Raw genomic sequence first — 16,630 nt, forward strand, 5'->3', positions numbered from 1 at the left:
AGAAGGGTCCACTCCCTTACTGTTCAGTGGGGCAAACCGAGGCCCAGAAAAGGGGCAAGGCACAGGGCCATGGTCACTCCAGAGGGCAAGGGCAGCAGCAGGAAGGGGGCAGTTGGATGGGCAGTTGGGGGGCCTGACAAGCTTGGCAGCAGAAGGCCCAGAGATCTGCAGGAGCCAAGACTATGATGGGTCAGAGTCTGGGGTCTGCCAGGGAAGATCTTGGTCGACAGTGGTGGGCGCCAACCCACTCATCCCCCTGCTGTGCCCACCTGTGACCCCAGTCGGGCCCTGCCCACCCCATCAGACCCTTTCAGGGTCCAGCCCAGCCTCCCGGCCTTGCTTCTCCCCCTTAACCCTCCTACCTTAGGCGCCCGGTGCCGGGGCCGCTTGGCACAGTTTCCCATGGGCCCTTGAACCATGCCAGTCCTGGAGTCCCTGGGGCAGCCCAAGGCTGGGCCTCAGAGGATGCTGTGGGCTCCCACCAGCTCCCAGTGAGAGTCTGAGATCACTGCAGGGGATTTTCCGAGGGTTTTGTGGGGAAGATCGCGGGCGGGTGGGCAGGCGGGGAGCCCGGGGCACAGGGGCTTGGGTCCTAATCTGGGATTATCTCTGAGCATCTCTGCTGGTGAGGGTGGCCACTTGGGGCGCAAGGCCCCCCCTGGAAGGCACAGCTTCCCCATGCTCACTCCTGAGGGTCTTGCAGACACGCCCTCTCCAGCATTCTCTCCCTCTAGCCCAATCTGGAGAGATTTAATGTCTTCAGAAGCAGTGCCTAGACCTGGGAGGAGGAAGCCAGGTGCCTTGATTGCCAGGGTGGGCTGGGTCATCTCTCCAGGAAATGGCAGACCCAGGAAGCACCTGCCCCTCCCAGCTGGACCCCTGCTGTCACCTCAGAGCATCCGCCCAACCTGCCTGCCCTCGGCACCCCTGCCTGGACCTGCCCCAGCCTGGCTACTTAGGCGAGGACCCAAGGACAGCTGACTGGGCTCTGTGGTCTGGAAACAGGGCTCAGTGATGGCAGAGGTTGTGGGGGATGCCAGCCTCTCTCTGGACAGCTGAGTGGCTGCTGGCCCATCCATCAGAGTGCATGTCTGAGCTCCCCTCCCTGGGCTCAGCCCTGGGTTTGTCCTGTGGGGCCCCGGCTAAGGTGTGGGGTCCCCGCTGTTCCCTCACGGTTCCCTCAGCTGAGGATGACCCCACACCCCGGCCCCCTTTACCTGCCCATAGGCGGCCTGCACCTGAGCCTCCAGTTCCCGAAGGAGCGCCCGCCGCCTGGTGGCTGCTGGGCTGGCAGGGGCCCGGCTAGGCCCTGGTGTGACCTCGGAGGGGGTGGGGTCCCCCGTGGGGAGGCTGCCATCTGCCGGGCCCTGGGGAAGGGCCATGGAGACGAGCGCTTGGCACCTCCTGCCGTCTGAGGGGCACTGCCCACTCCACTTTCCCAGGGCCTGCGGGAGGGTGGCCTTGTGGGCAGCTGCAGGTGTGGTTCCCGCAGGGTCCCTGCTACTCTTCTTCCTGTTTCCGGCTCCAGGGGCTGGTGGGCCCCAGGCCCTCCAAGAACCCCATCTTTCCTAGCTCCCTGGACCCCTCACACAGCCCCTCCCTGAAACCCTACCTTGACACCCACCGCGCTCAGGCTGCCACAGACCGTGCCCGGGGCTCCTCGCGTCACAGCGGCCTCTCTGCTCATCTCCCCATATGCCCCTCCGCCTCTGAGTCTGTGTTGTTCTCTGCCCCTCCCTGGCCCCTCTGCTCCGGGGGGTCTCTCTGTGTCTGTCTCACCCGCCGTTCTCGCTCCACCCCCTGCCCCCTGCTGACATCTGCCCAGCTGTGTTCCTGTGGGTCCTTCTGCCCACTTGTGCCCATCTCTTTGTCAGTTGCCTCCCTCTGTTGGGTGAGACTCTTTCCCATATCAGTCTGCCCCTCTTTCTGTCTGTGCATTCTTGCTCTTCCTGTTCTCCGTAGGATGCCCTCTCCCAGGATGGCTCTTGGACTCTGGAAAAACCATCCCCCTAAGCCCCATCCCAGATCTGCCCCCCTTTCCCCAACCCAGAGCCCTGGGGTATCTCTGCACTTGCCCACCACCCCACTTCCGCCCGCACCTCCCACCTAACCTGTGCCGACCTCCAACTTCCTGCTTCTTGGGGAGAAGGGTGAGGGTGGGCTAGGCAGCCTGCAGCGGCCTCTTGTGTGCCCCTCCCCCCAGGTTTTGCCCCTAACCCACTTACCACCCAGCTGCCGGCTCCTCACCTCCCAGAATGAGGTCAGTTGTCCTGCCCCAGCCCTGCTCCGGGCCCCTCATGATTTATTCACCTGCCCCCCGCACCGGCCTTTGTCCAAGGGAACCAGATCCCACCAAGCACCTGCCACCTGAGCTGGTGGCGCTGGCCTCTCTTGCCAGAGCATGGCCATCCATTCATGTATTTCTTTTGTAAACACTAAAGGTCTGCCGGGATCCAGCCCTGGGCCAACACGACAGACCCCTGCTTTCAGGCACATCTAATTCAGAAAAGGGCCGAGAGACAGTCTCCAAGAGCTTTGGGGCAGGGACCTAGGTATCAGGAAGGCTTCATGGGGGAGATGGGCAGATGGGCAGCATTCTAAGCATTGCCCACTGATGTTTACCTGGGTGAGTCCCAGGGTCCCAAGCAGGGACCAGCTGTGAACATGGGGTGTTCCAAGGCGCTGGAATCCAACAGGGTCTGTGGGTGGAGGCCTTCAGGAGGGAGGAAGGGCTTATAACCCCTGCAAAGGCCACAAGAGGTCGGAGAAAACTCCCAGGAGACTCGATTTCAGCAAATGTTTGTGGACCCCCTGCTGTGCACCTTCCTGGGACCTCCCACCTGGTTTGCACCTTCAGAGCCGACTGGAGGGGTGAGCACAGGGAAGGGCCTGACCGGCCAGGGTTGAGAGGCCAGTGGATGCCGGCCGGTGGTCAAGGGTGGCTCATTGTGACCATTCATGTTGACCATTTGAAGGCTCAGCTTCAGCATCCTTCAGTCCCTCTGCACCCTGGGTCACAGCTCCTCCCAGAGGCCAGGCGTGCACAGCATCCCCAGAGGGACTGCAAACATCCCTTAGAGAATTCTCCTGTTTTCTGCATGGTCTTAGAATGGACCTGTAGGCCTGGGATCTCCCCTGCATTTGCTGTGTGACCCTACGCAAGGTATTTCATCTCTCTGAGTCTTACTTTCCTTATGGAAAGTGGGTAAGAAAGTTTCCTTATCTGGAAAATAGGGATTGACCTAGTATTTGCCTCATGGTGCCTTTGTGAAAATTAAATGAGAAAAGACCAATCAGGTTCCTGGTGTATTGGAAAGGCTAAAAAAACTGTGCATGTCACATGAGATGAAAGAATCCATGTCCAAATAACCTGCTAAGAAGGTGGGGAAGTGTTGAGAAATGTGTCCCAAAGTATAAGCCAAAGAAGTGGGGACTATCACTGGTCAGGGTATGTGGGCTGGAAGCATTTTCAATGAAGGAGCAAAGCCTTCATGTCCAACTCCAGGGTCCAAGATGCCCAGGTGGATCAGTGGTGGACAAATGAATGGATGGATGGTTTGGTAGATAAGTGAGTGGTTGGATTGGTTGCCAGATGATTTGATGGGTTTGAATGGTTGGTGGTGGGAAGGATGAACAATTGAGAAGCTGGATGGATAGACAAACATGGATGGAAGGATGAATAAATGGACAGGTGGATGTATAGTTGAGAAGATGGATGGGAAGTTGGATGAATGAATGGATGGACAGTTGGGTGACTTCATGGAAGGATGGGTAGATGATTTGATGGCTAATGGTTTCATAGACAGATGGTTGGTTGGATGGATAGATGGGTGAATGGAAAGATGGAGGTACAGACAAGTAGAGGATGATTGCGTAGGTAAATGAGTAGCGGCTGGGTAAATGAGATGGTGGGTAAACGGACAGGTAGATGTTTTGATGGACTACTGGTCTAATGTTTGGTTGTCGAATGGCTGAATAACTGGGTGAAAGTGAAAGTCACTCAGTTGTGTCTGACTCTGCGACCCCATGGACTATACAGTCCATGGAATTCTCCAGGCCAGAACACTGGAGTGGGTTCCTTTCCCTTCTCCAGGGGATCTTCCCAACCCAGGGATTGAACCCAGGTCTCCTGCATTGCAGGCAGATTCTTTACCAGCTGGGCCACAAGAGAAGCCCAAGAATACTGGAGTGGGTAGCCTATCCCTTCTCCAGAGGATCTTCCTGACCCAGGAATCAAACCAGGGTCTCCTGCATTGCAGGTGGATTCTTAACCAACTGAATAACTGGGTAGATGGGTATATAGATGGACAGACAGATAAATGGAGGCTGGGTGGATGGACTTGCTGTTGAAGGTCTTACATTCTTTAGTCAAAGAGTTCATTAGGGTAAAGACCATATTGTACTTGTTTCAGTGTCTTCCCTTATGTCCAGTCCAATCATTGCTGAGACACACTAATCAATGTGTGATAAAGACCTGTGCTTGGGGACTTCCCTGGTGGTCCAATGGTTAAGACTCTGCACTACCAATGCAAGGGGTGTGAGTTTGATCCCTGGTTGGGGAACTAAGATTCCACATGCTCCACAGCACAGCCAAAAAAAAAAAAAAAAAGACTTGTGTCTATCTCCTCCTACTCTGAGTTGAGTTGTAATTCCCCTAAAGGCAAAGATGATGGTTCCTTCTCTACCCAGTTCCCCACAAGCCAAACCCAGGCGTGGCCGGTGGTAAGATATCACGTAAGTTATACACACACTCACCAGGACAGCTACAGTGAAACAGACGAGCAGTAACAATCATTGGTGAGAATGAGGAGAAGTTGGAACCTTCACAGGCCGCTGCTGGGCTTATACAATGGTGCAGGCACTTTGGAAAAGAGTTTGGCAGTTCCTCAAAATGAGTTACCACGTGACTCAGCAATTTCACATTTAGATGTATACCCAGGGGAATTGATAAGTCCACACAAAAACTTGTGTGTAACAGTGTTACAAGGTTCATAAAGTGAAAGTTGCTCAGATGTGTCTGACTCTTCGTGACCCCTGGAATTCTCCAGGCCAGAATACTGGAGTGGATAGCCTTTCCCTTCTCCAGGGGATCTTCCCAATCCAGGGATCGAACCCAGGTCTCCCGCATTGTGGGCGGATTCTTTAGCAGCTGAGCCACCAGGGAAGCCCAAGAATACTGGAGTAGGTAGCCTATCCCTTTTCCAGCAGATCGTCCCACCCAGGAATCGAACCAGGGTCTCCAGTATTGCAGGCAGATTCTTTACCAACTGAGCTATCAGGGAAGGTGTTACTCATAACAGTAAAAAAATGAAGCAACCCAAATGTCCATTAATACATAAATGGGTAAACAAAATGCGTATGTCCAGACAATGGAATATTATTTGGCCATAGATAGAAATGATGTCCTGACCCATCCTACAACATGGATGAAGCTTGAAGACATTATGCTAAGAGAAAGCAGCCGGACGTGAAAGGCCACATCGTGTATGATTCCATTTTTATGAAATACCCCAAAGAGGCAAATCCATAGTGACAAAATAGATGGTGTGCGTGCGTGTCAGTCACTCAGTCGTGTCTGACTCTTTGCGACTGTAGCCCACCATGCTCCTCCGTCTATGGGATTCTCCAGGTAGGGATGGCAGGAGGGGGAATGAGGCGTGATGGCTAATGGATCCAGGGTTTCTTTTTGGAGTGATGAAAATGCTCTGGAATTAGTGGTGATGATCACACAACACTGAATATACCAAAACCCACAGAACATACACTTTGTAAGGGTGAATTTTGTGTAGCAATAAAGCTCTTACATATACTTTGCTGCTGCTGCTGCTAAGTTGCTTCAGTCATGTCTGACTCTGTGCGACCCCATAGACGGCAGCCCACCAGGCTCCCCTGTCCCTGGGATTCTCCAGGCAAGAACACTGGAGTGGGTTGCCATTTCCTTCTCCAATGCATGAAAGTGAAAAGTGAACGTGAAGTCGCTCAGTCGTGTCCGACCCTTAGAGACCCCATGGGCTGCAGCCCACCAGGCTCCTCTGTCCATGGGGTTCTCCAGGCAAGGGTACTGGAGTGGGGTGCCATTGCCTTCTCCGACATATACTTTAAACTCCACCAAAGACAGGGGCTGACATATACATGGACTGGAGGTGGGGGATGGACACAGGAAGCTGCCTGCCCCATGCAACTGGGAAAGCTGTGCTCTGGGCCTCAGAGGAAGAGGCCCCAGGGTGGCCACAAAGCTAGACCACAGGCTGGGCTGGGGGAGCCAGAGGACTGTGGGTAAAAGCAGTCAGCAGAACACTGCAGCATGGTGCTAAGGCCTGCCCTGCGGGCCGGAGTCATGACGGCTGGGGTGTGAGCTGGCAGGTGGCCTGCCGGCTGGCAGGGTGTCTCCAAGCTCCCAGGTGTGTGATGCTTGTGCACAGAAGGAGCACAGGCATGCCAGGCCAGAGCGGGTAACTGAGTCTTTCTGAGCCTTGGTGTCCTCTTCTGCATAATGGGAACATGACCCCGTTCCTCCCAGGCTGCGGTGGAGATAACATGAAACCATTTATGCAAAAGCTCTTTGTAAGCTGCTAAGTGCTGGGCAGATGTTCCTGCAGCTGTGAGTCAGGGATAGATCCCAGCTCTGGGGCCACCTCCCCCACCCGCTTCCAGCTGTGGGCTCCATGAGGCTCAGGGATGCTCCTAATCGGGCTTGCCTGGGGTTTTCCCACACTTGGGCTGGATACTTCTACACCCGGGGAAGGACAGCTTCCTCTTTCGGGTGGCTCTGATGGGAAAACCAGGCTCAGTCAGGCGCCAGTTACCAAGGAGGACCCCACCCACTGCCACCCCCAGCACCAGGAAGGGGCAGCCATGAGAACCGGGCTGCGGGTGCAGATGGGCCCAGAGGGAGGCTGGTACAGGCCCCGCCTGGAAAGACACAGCCCTCCCAGGCCCAGAAAGTCTTGCTCACTCCAGTTCATCTGTCTTTCCACTCACCCGTATCCCTTCAGCCTGTATTTGAAGAGTTGTTGTTTAGTCGCTAATTCGTGTCTGACTCTTTGCAACCCCATGGACTGTAGCCCACCAGGCTTCTCTGTCCATGGGATTTCCTAGGCAAGGATACTGGAGTGGGTTGCCATTTCCTTCTCCAGGAGATCTTCCCGATCCTGGGATTGAATTCATGTCTCCTGCATTGGCAGGCGGATTCTTTACCACTAAGCTACCTAGGAAGCCTCTTACAGAGCCCTTGCTGCTGCTGCTGCTGCTAAGTCGCTTCAGTCATGTCCGACTCTGTACGACCCCATAGACGGCAGCCCACCAGGCTCCCCTGTCCCTGGGATTCTCCAGGCAAGAACACTGGAGTGGGTTTCCATTTCCTTCTCCAATGCATGAAAGTGAAAAGTGAAAGTGAAGCTGCTCAGTCGTGTCCGACTCCCAGCAACCCCATGGACTGTAGCCTACCAGGCTCCTCCGTCCATGGGATTTCCCAGACAAGAGTACTGGAGTGGGGTGCCATTGCCTTATGCATACAGAGCCCTTAGACGTAGTCAATAACAAGGCCCTGCAGAAGACCGTGAGGATTGAAGGTGATGCCCTGAATCCAACCCGATGTATTCACTAGCCCTCTGACCTTGGGAACATCACTCTGTGTTTCAGTTTCCTCCTCTGTAAGATGGGATCTGAACAGGACCAAGTCTTAGGGTTGTAATAGGTGTAAATTTCTCAGCGGCAGCCCTCAGTCCCTGAGGGTTTGCTATTATTATAAAGGAGACAGGCTGCGGAAATGGGTGTTTATTGAAATAGCATTCATTCAAGCAAAAAGCATTTATGGAGCACCTACTGTGTGCCGGTGCTGGGGCGCTCAGTCCTGGCCCTCTGGGGGCCCTGAGGATGCTGTGTTCAGGTGCGGTGAGGAGGCCGGTAGTGGCGGCCCGGTGCTGAGTGTGGGAGCCTCTTGTAAAACCGCTGCACAGCAGGCAAGGTGCACGGCTGCGGAGAGCCGGTGGGCCCCTCCGGCCCGGCTTCACCACACCCACACCTCGCCCCAACCCAGATCCGCTCGGTGACTCGGCGGATTCCCGGGGTGGGGCGTCGGGGTGGAGCAGGACCTTAAATATACGGCCTCTGGGTCCTCCCCACTTCCTGCCACACTTGAACTCCGCCGCCTCCAGTGAGTAGGGTCTGGACCGTGTGGGGGAAGGGGCCGGCCGAGCCACCTCCTGCCCGGGCGGCCTGACCCCCGATCCTCCCGCATCGTCCGGTCTGTCTGCCTACCCTAGTGCCGCCCTACACCATCGTCTACTTCCCGACCCGAGGTGCGGCCGCTGCTCCTTTAGGAGGGCGAAGGGCCCCCGGCAGGACGCGCAGTCTGGACAGCGCCCGAGGCGGAGGCGGGACCCCGGGGCGGCGGGGCGGGGTCGCGGGCTGGGGTCCCGCCGCAGCGTCCTTTGTGGGGGCAGGGGGCCCGCGGGCGGTGCGCTCTATTCCTCCCTCTCGGGTCCCTCCCTGGGGCGAAGTGGGCTGGGCCTCCAACCCTGTCCCCTGGCCCAGACGCTGTGGGGGCCGGGGGCTGCACTCTTTATCCGCTGCTCATCTTCTCAGGGGGCTCAGACTCTGGTCTGTGTCCTGTCTCCACATCCAGCTCCCATCCACTCCTGACAGGGGGCTGCTGCGAGGTTGGGGTCTCTGCCCACCCCCACTGCCCCATCCTCCCCTCCCCCAGGGCGCTGCGAGGCCCTGCGCATGCTGCTAGCCGACCAGGACCAGAGCTGGAAGGAGGAGGTCGTCACTAAGGAGAGCTGGCTGCAGGGCCCACTCAAGGCCTCCTGCGTGAGTGACGGCGCCCAGACAGGTGGGGCAACCCTTGAGTAGGGGGCAGCTGAGCTCAGTGTCCCTTACCAAGCCGTGCCCCACCCCTCCCAGCTGTACGGGCAGCTCCCCAAGTTCCAGGATGGAGACCTCACCCTGTACCAGTCCAATGCCATCCTGCGACACCTGGGCCGCTCCTTTGGTGAGTCCCGAGGCTGAAGGCAGCCCAGTCCAGGAAAGCTCCTGAAGGGTCCCACCCAGATGTCCTGGGATCTGGTCCTACGGCTGGGGGATGGGCCAGATGGCCCTAGAGGAAGGGGCAGGGCCTGGGTTAGGAGGGTTCTAGGTTACAGGGCTGGGGCTTCCAGCCCCCCCAGGGCAGGGACCACATGGCTTGGGCCGGCAGCCCTCCTGGGTTCATCGCTTCCTGGATGACAGCTCAGAGGTGGTCACTGGCCACCACAAGGTACATGCTGCTATAGTCTAGAGTCACTGTGGGTGTGACCAGGAGCTTCAAGGCCGGTCTCCTCCTGCCTGGCCTCACCTGAATCTGCAAAGCCTGGTGCACACAATGAGCAGGTCTGTGGCCTTGTTTCAAGGGTGGCAGGAATGTGGCTTGGGGAGGTGACTGCCTCTTTTTCGGCCAGCTTGGGGGTTGGGGGGTGGGTACAGGAGGATGTGGGAAGGGGATCCCACATCAAGGAAGTCAGGGAAAGGGAGTGGGAGCAGCCAGGCCCAGGCCCACCCTGACTTCTTCGAGAGCCAGGGTGAGAGGACGGGGGCCTCTGGTGTAGCCTGCCTCTCGCCATCCTGCCCCATGCAAGTCCTGCACTCAGAGGGACATGACAGTCTGCAGAGCCAGGTTCTGGCCAGGCCCCACAACCGGGCACCCCTCAGGCCTGGGGAGGCGTAATCAGAGCCTGGCTGGCCCTTGCAGGGAGACAGCTTGGAGGAGGAACCGGGGGTGGCTTGGGCTGGGAGTTCCCGAGTCCCAGGGACCAGGGTCTGGTCTCAAAGACGAGCGCCAGGGCTCCTGCTGGGTACGTTCCTTAGGCTCGTGGAGACGGGAGTGGCAGAATTGGGCAGAGTGGACCCCCCAGAGCAGGAGACCTGGGTGTCCAGACCTGAGGCCTTCAGGTCTCGGGGGAGAGGGGAGCACTGAGTGGGCCAGACCCCAGCCTGAACAGAACGTGACCCTCCGCCCGGCCGCTGACACAGGGCTCTACGGCACAGACGAGCGGGAGGCGGCGCTGGTGGACATGGTGAACGACGGCCTGGAAGACCTCCGCAGGCACTGCGGCCACCTCATTCACCACAAGCGCGTGAGCCGCTGGGGCCGGCGCTCAGGGCTGGGGCGGGGAGGCTGCCCGGGCCCAGGCCCACCGCAGACCACCGCAGGCATCACTTCCTTTCACAGGAGGAGGACAAAGCCCAATATGTTCAGGAGCTGCCGGTGCACCTGCAGCCTTTCGAGACCCTCCTGTCCCAGAATCAGGGGGGCCAGGCCTTCATCGTGGGCGACCAGGTGAGCACTGGGTCCAGCCATTGGAGGTCCATTTCTCAGATGGGCAAACCGAGGCCCAGAGCAAGGCCGTGACTGGCTCCTGGAGCAGTCAGTGTTCTGCCCCCTCAAGCAGCGCCCCCTCTCTCCTGATCCCACTCAAGCCCTCCCGCCCCCTGCCCTACAGATCTCCTTCGCCGACTACAACCTGCTGGACCTGCTGCTCAATCATCAGGTGCTGGTCCCCGGCTGCCTGGACCCCTTCCCCCTGCTCTCAGCCTACGTGGCCCGCCTCAGTGCCCGGCCCAAGCTCAAGGCCTTCCTGGCCTCCCCGGAGCATGTGAACCGTCCCATCTTTGGAAGCCGCAAAATATGAGCCCAGCCTCCCCTGGGAGAGGGGCTGCCCTTGAGACGAATAAACACGGTGAGAGGAAAGCTGTGCTGTGGTCACTGAGGGACCGGGTGGCCACTGGGGATCCCCAGCCCTTCCCAGACTGTCTCAAAGAGGATGAGGGCTGGGCTGGGCCTTGAAAGAGCTTCAGGCCCTCAGAGCTGCCAAGACACAAAGAGGAGTTCCAGGTCCAGAGAGGAAGGTGAGAGTCCACACCTGCAAGATCCACCCTGGAGGGCTGCCTGCAGGAGGAGGTTGACCTCCCCAGGGCCTCGGCAACCTGGGAACCCTCTCCAGCTGAGAAAAGGGCCTCCGTGTAGGGAATGCGCAGTTCCTGACAGCTGCGTGATGGGTTCTGTCACCCAGCACAGGCAGGGTGACTGGTCTCTGCTCTCTCCGGTGCTGTGCACACGAACCACTTGGAGTGACACACACCCTTGAGGGTTTCACACGCGTGTCCATGCTGCCTGTTCTCATATGTGCCACGGTCACCCGCAGGCAGTGTGGCAGGTGGCCAGCAGGGCCCAGGTGTGTGGCTGAAGACCGCCCTGGGAGTTCTGGGCACGCCGTGCTGCTTGGGGACCTGGGAGGGGGTTAGTCAAGGTCCTCCAGCTCCTGGGGCCTCTGTCAGCGCCCCCTCCCACCATGGGAGCATCCTACCACCTGCCCAGGCCCAGCTCAAGTCTCCTTCCTGCAAGGCTGTGACTGCTCAGCCTGTCCAAGGCCTCCTGCTGCTCCTGGGACAGTGTGGAGGCAGATAATTCCAGAAGGCCTGCATTCCCAACGCAGAGCTCTCATGGCTCCTCGCTGCTCTCCAGGCAGAGTCCTCAGAATGATGAGCCTGCCAGGCCTTCCTACATCTGAATTCTCTGGTTTCCAGAACTTTCCCCGCCCCCAGCCACCTGGTTCACCCTTAGAGCTGCTCTCTGCTCTCCAGACAGCCCACCTCTCCCGCCCCTCCCTGCCTTTGTGCTGCTGACGACCCACTTCCCTGCCTCCACCTCCCCTCCCCCACTTTCCCTGCCACCCCCCACAGTCATGCCCCTCAGCCCTCTTCCAGGTTCCCTGGGCACTTCTGCCTCTCCACTCTGTGGGGTCTGGCCTGCCCAGGTGTCGCCCCTCCAGCCCTCCCCCGTGAGGTCAGAGACTGGATCAAGTTCCGTTCTGCCTCCCTTGGCCCCGGGGGAGACGCTGCTGACTCACCTTTGTTGTTGCTCAGTCATGTCTGACTCTGCGACCCCATGGACTGCAGCACGCCAGGCTTCCCTGACCTTCACCGTCTCCCAGTTTGCTCAAACTCATGTCCATTGAGTCGGTGATGCCGTCCAACCATCTCATCCTCTGTCATCTCCTCCTGCCACCCTCAATCTTTCCCAGCATCAGGATCTTTTCCAGTGAGTCGGTTCTTTTCATTAGGTGGCCGAAGTATTGGAGCTTGAGCTTCAGCATCAATCCTTCCAATGAATATTCAGGCTTGATTTCCTTTAGGATGGACTGGTTTGATCTCCTTGCTGTCTGAGGGACTCTGAAGAGTCTTCTCCAGCATCACAACTCGAAAGTATCAAAATCTGTGGTGGTGGTGGTTTAGTCACTAAGTCGTGTCCAACTCTTTGCAACCCCATGGACTAGCCCACCAGGCTCCTCTATCCATGGGATTCTCCAGGCAAGAATACTGGAGTGGGTTGCCATTTCCTTTTCTAGAGGATCTTTTAAAACCAGGGAGTGAACTCAGGTCTCTTGCATTGCAGGCAGATTCTTTACCATCTGAACCACCAGGGAAGCCCGCAACCTCCTTTAAGACACGCCACAAGCCAGGATTCGAACCTGGGCTTTCTGGTCCCAGAACCTGTGCTTGTTACAACTCTCCCAGCTTGAACCACTATTTTTTATATCCCGGTCCAGGGTGACTACAGTTACCAGGTGCCCTGCGAGCTGGTAACTCTGGTGACCCCCTTCCCCCACTCAATTATATGGAGACAGGAACCCTAACAGGTTGGGCTTCCAGCCTTTCAGGGTCGGGGTGGAAGTGAAACTGGTTCCAGTTTAAAGGCTGGATCAGGAACTTCCCTGATGGCACAGAATCCGTCTACAAATGAAGGGGACATGGGATTGATCCCTGGTCCAGGAAGACTCCACATTCCAAGGAGTAGCTATGCCTCTCTGCCATAGCTACTGATGCCCACACACCTAGAGTCCGTGCTCTGCAACAAGAGAAGGCACCCAATGAGAAGCCTGTGCACCGCAGTGAAGAGTAGACCCTACTCTCGACAACCAGGGAAAGCCCGGGTGCATCAACAAAGACCCAGTGCAACCAAAAATAAATAAATAAAGAGTTGCAGGGGGAAAAAATGAGGGGGGGCACTGGAACATTTAAAGCCTGTTGATCGGATTTGCTCTCCAGCTGGGGAGGAGGGACAAGCAGTTACAGACTCAAAACGCCAGTCCTTGTGGGCACTCCCAGTCCTCAACCAGCTGCAGCTGGGTCAGAAGAGGTGGAATAAAGGGGTTGATCCCAGTTTCTGTGAGGGTTTGCCCTTTGGTGGCAGCTCTGAGACTCGATAATCTCCCTCCCTGGGGTATTAGATCAGGGAGGTTGGGGGTTAGGGGTTTAGGGAGTCACCGCTGACCTGTAGAAGCCCAGCCTGCTATGGGGCCTTGAGTCTAGGTCTCAGCCTATGGGCCCTGCTCTGCCGCCACTCCAGAAGCTGCAGGGACGTCAGCTGAGTCCTTCCCAGGCTCGTCTCTGGCCTGCACCACCTTTTCCTGGCTCTGTCAAGGTCCTGGATGGCTCTAGCTTAGGCTCCATTCCCCGCCTCCAGCCCACTGCCCCCGAGCCCACTTGGTGAGCCACCTGAAGACTCTTTTCCCAGCCCTGGAGCCCTGGCTGCCTTTCCCCAGGTGTATACCCTCTCTGCAGAGAAGGCGATGGCACCCGACTCCAGTACTCTTGCCTGGAAAATCCCATGGATGGAGGAGCCTGGTGGGCTGTAGTCCATGGGGTCGCAGACGAAGAGTCGGACACAACTGAGCGACTTCACTTTCACTTTTCACTTTCACTTTTCACTTTCATGCATTGGAGAAGGAAATGGCACCCCACTCCAGTGTTCTTGCCTTGTGGGCTGCCGTCTATGGGGTCGCACAGAGTCAGACATGACTGAAGCGACTTAGCAGCAGCAGCAGCATACCCTCTCTGGGCCTGTTTCCTCTTCTGACATCACGAAAGGCCACAGTGTTTACCAAGCACCTTCTGTGTGCCAGACACTTGGTGGGCCTTAAAACTTCCATTTTACAGATGAGAAAACTGAGGTCAGAGCTGGAATTTGCACCCAGGCAGACTGACGGCCTAGCCTACATTCTTTCCCAAAGAGCCCCAGAAAATGCTCTCAAATGTGCTTTGCACGAATCTAGCCGTCAACGGGAGTGGTTATTTGCAATGTTAATGTTAGTGACTTGTTAAATTTCCTGATTGCAATCAAGAGGGAGCCACAGGAATTTTAGAAGCCAGAGCACAGGTCATGTTCAACCGCTGGCCTGCTTTGCAGTTTGCTTTCAAGGCCGAGAGGCTGGAAACCAGCTCTGCAAACATGTGGAAATTAAACCAGGGTGAGCACGAATAACTGGGAGGATCCTCTCATGACCCTATGGAGACGTTTACCCCCAAGAACTGTTGAGTATTTGTCCAGGAAGTGCTTTTGGCAGCAAAACTTGAACTCCAAATCTTCCTCTTGGAAGACTTTCCACCAGGGTGGGGGTGGGGAGCCTATACATCTCCAGATGGGATTTTCCACAAAGTCAGGAAAATAGCCCAGGATCCCGCGAGCTCTGATTACTATTCCTCCAACTTACTTGCCTGAGCCTTGATCTTAAGAGAAGCATCTAGGGGAGAAAATAAACGAAGGCTTTTAGTTCGCCCATTGGCTGATCCCCAGCTGGGTTCTGGCTCAAAAGTGTGTCAACCTTGAGAAAATGGTGGTTTCTCAAAGATTTGGGCTCAGTATGTTTAAGTCTCCAGCTAGACCTACTGTTTAGGCCACATCTGGGGAAAGTTGGTGGCTCAGTGTTCAAGAACCCACCTGCCAATGCAGGAGACGTGGGTTCCATCCCTGGGTCAGGAAAATCCCCTGGAGGAGGAAATAGCAACCCGCTCCAGTATTCTTGCCTGGAAAATCCCATGGACAGAGGAGCCTGCTGGGCTACAGTCCATGGGGTTGCAAAAAGTCGGACATGACCTAGTGAGTAAACAACAATGAGAGTGGAAAGTTACCATTTTGAGAGTTTGAAGCAGTGGCTTTTTCCTCTTATGCCAAAAATAAGGCAACTGGTAATTGGGCTCATAAATCAGGCTCGGGGAGACTGAGACACACAGCTGACTTGGTCGCTCAGCTCTAACCTGGTAATGTCTGTGGGCTTCTCTTCCTCTGACTCTGCGAGCCTTCATCGTCTGCTGCTGGTACCAGCCTCTGCCCTCCATACACGTGTGACCCAAACCCAAGCCCTAGCCCCGGGCACAGTGTGGTCCAAGGGCTGAGCCCTGGCAGGGAGCTGGGCCCATCAGAGTCCTTCCCTGACCCAGGCAGGGCAGTGCTGGCCAGGCACCAGGAGCTTCCTCTGCAACCAGAGCTTTCTTTTCTTCACAAAAGTCTGTGAGGGGACTTCCCTGGTGGTCTAGGGGTTAAGAATCTGCCTTCCAATGCCGGCAACACGGATTCAATCCCTGATCAGGGAACTAAGATCCCACATGCCACGGGGCAACTAAGCCTGTGCACCACACCTTCTGAGCCCGCCCACCCGCCGCAGTGAAGGCTCAGCACAGCCCCTGCACAAAAAGAGTCTGTGAGGGTGTGACTTCAGAGCAGACTGTGGGGTTGTTTATAGCTGAGAGAGTTGAGCCCATGTGTGTGTGTGTGTGAGAGAGAGAGAGAGTTTTCAGCTATGATTCCAGTCTCCCAGAGGCCATGTCCTTCCTCTGATTTGTTCACGTGACCTCAGACATGCTTCTTGTTTGGAGTTGAGCTTCTGTGATTTCAGCTGAAAGAGACTGTGAGAATTGTCAAATATGTCTACAGATCCATTTTCCCTGTCAGAATTTGGAGTCAATCTCCTATCCCTTGGGTGTGGCTGGACATAGTAACTTGTTTCCAGCTCACAGGTGTGGGAGAGATGGTGCAGATTGTCCAGGACTAGGTCGTGGAAGCTTTCTGGCTTGCTCCTGGCTCCCTCTCCCGGTTGCCAGCCAACCAGGAAGACACTCAAGCAGCCCTGGGGAGAGGTTCAGGCGATAAGGAGCGGAAGCTTCCTGCCAAGGCAGCACGAAGTCACCACCCACGTGAGCAAGCCGTCTGGAGGGCCTCCTCCAGCCCCAGTCGAGCCTTCGGATGGCTGCAGCCCCAGCTGCAATGCTGACTGAAACCTCATGAGAGACTGTGTTAACCATGTGTTTTAGTTTCTAGTTTTGTTTTTTGTTTTTTTTTTTTGCTTTGCTGGGTCTTAGATGCAGCATTTGGGATCCAGTTCCCTGACCAGGGATCAAACCGTGGCCCCTTGCATTGGGAGTGTGGAGTGTCAGCCACTGCACCACCAGGGAAGTCTGATTTTCTGTATTCTGATGCTGTGACTTCTAGGGCCTGACTGACCCTGCAGGGTTAACTAATTCTCACTGGAAAAGACCCTGATGCTGGGAAAGACTGAAGGCAAAAGAAGAGGACAGCAGAGGGTGAGATGGGTAGATAGTTATCACTGACTCAATGGACATGAATTGACTAAACTCTGGGCCACAGTGGAGGACAGAGGAGCCTGGTGCGCTGCAGTCCAGCACTTGGTGACTGAACAGCAACAAAAGCGATGGTAGACTATTGGCCTGACAGTGTGCCTTTCAGATGCAAACTGAGCAGTTCAGAGCCCATGTCCCGCCTCCCTCAACGGGCTCTTATACCCTGGCCGTACAC

At 56.5% G+C, this 16,630-nt stretch overlaps 1 protein-coding gene across 3 annotated transcripts; it reads left to right on the top strand.

Moving 5' to 3' along the window:
* Nucleotides 1-7,950: 7,950 nt before the first annotated feature.
* GSTP1 (glutathione S-transferase pi 1) lies at nucleotides 7,951-10,729 on the top strand. 3 transcript variants are annotated; one of them, XM_061407192.1, is made up of 7 exons: nucleotides 7,951-8,155; nucleotides 8,265-8,300; nucleotides 8,708-8,814; nucleotides 8,908-8,995; nucleotides 10,012-10,115; nucleotides 10,211-10,318; nucleotides 10,482-10,729. In XM_061407192.1, coding segments are annotated over exons 1-7 (633 nt in total). In that variant the 5' UTR covers nucleotides 7,951-8,154; the 3' UTR covers nucleotides 10,671-10,729. The 3 variants fall into 3 exon arrangements, with proteins under 3 accessions (XP_061263176.1, XP_061263174.1, XP_061263175.1); XM_061407190.1 differs by having other exon boundaries at nucleotides 8,068-8,300; nucleotides 8,627-8,814; XM_061407191.1 differs by having other exon boundaries at nucleotides 8,068-8,300; nucleotides 8,647-8,814.
* The last annotated feature ends 5,901 nt before the right edge of the window (nucleotides 10,730-16,630 follow it).

Source organism: Bos javanicus, chromosome 29 (genome assembly GCF_032452875.1).
Source record: "Bos javanicus breed banteng chromosome 29, ARS-OSU_banteng_1.0, whole genome shotgun sequence".
NCBI classification, from domain to species: Eukaryota; Metazoa; Chordata; class Mammalia; order Artiodactyla; family Bovidae; genus Bos; species Bos javanicus.

What these genes read in the sequence shown, in the direction of transcription:
- GSTP1 (XM_061407192.1), top strand. An exon ending in ACACCTGGGCCGCTCCTTTG is followed by an intron (nt 8,996 to 10,011) that starts GTGAGTCCCGAG and finishes CCGCTGACACAG; the next exon opens with GGCTCTACGGCACAGACGAG. An exon ending in CCTTCATCGTGGGCGACCAG is followed by an intron (nt 10,319 to 10,481) that starts GTGAGCACTGGG and finishes CCTGCCCTACAG; the next exon opens with ATCTCCTTCGCCGACTACAA.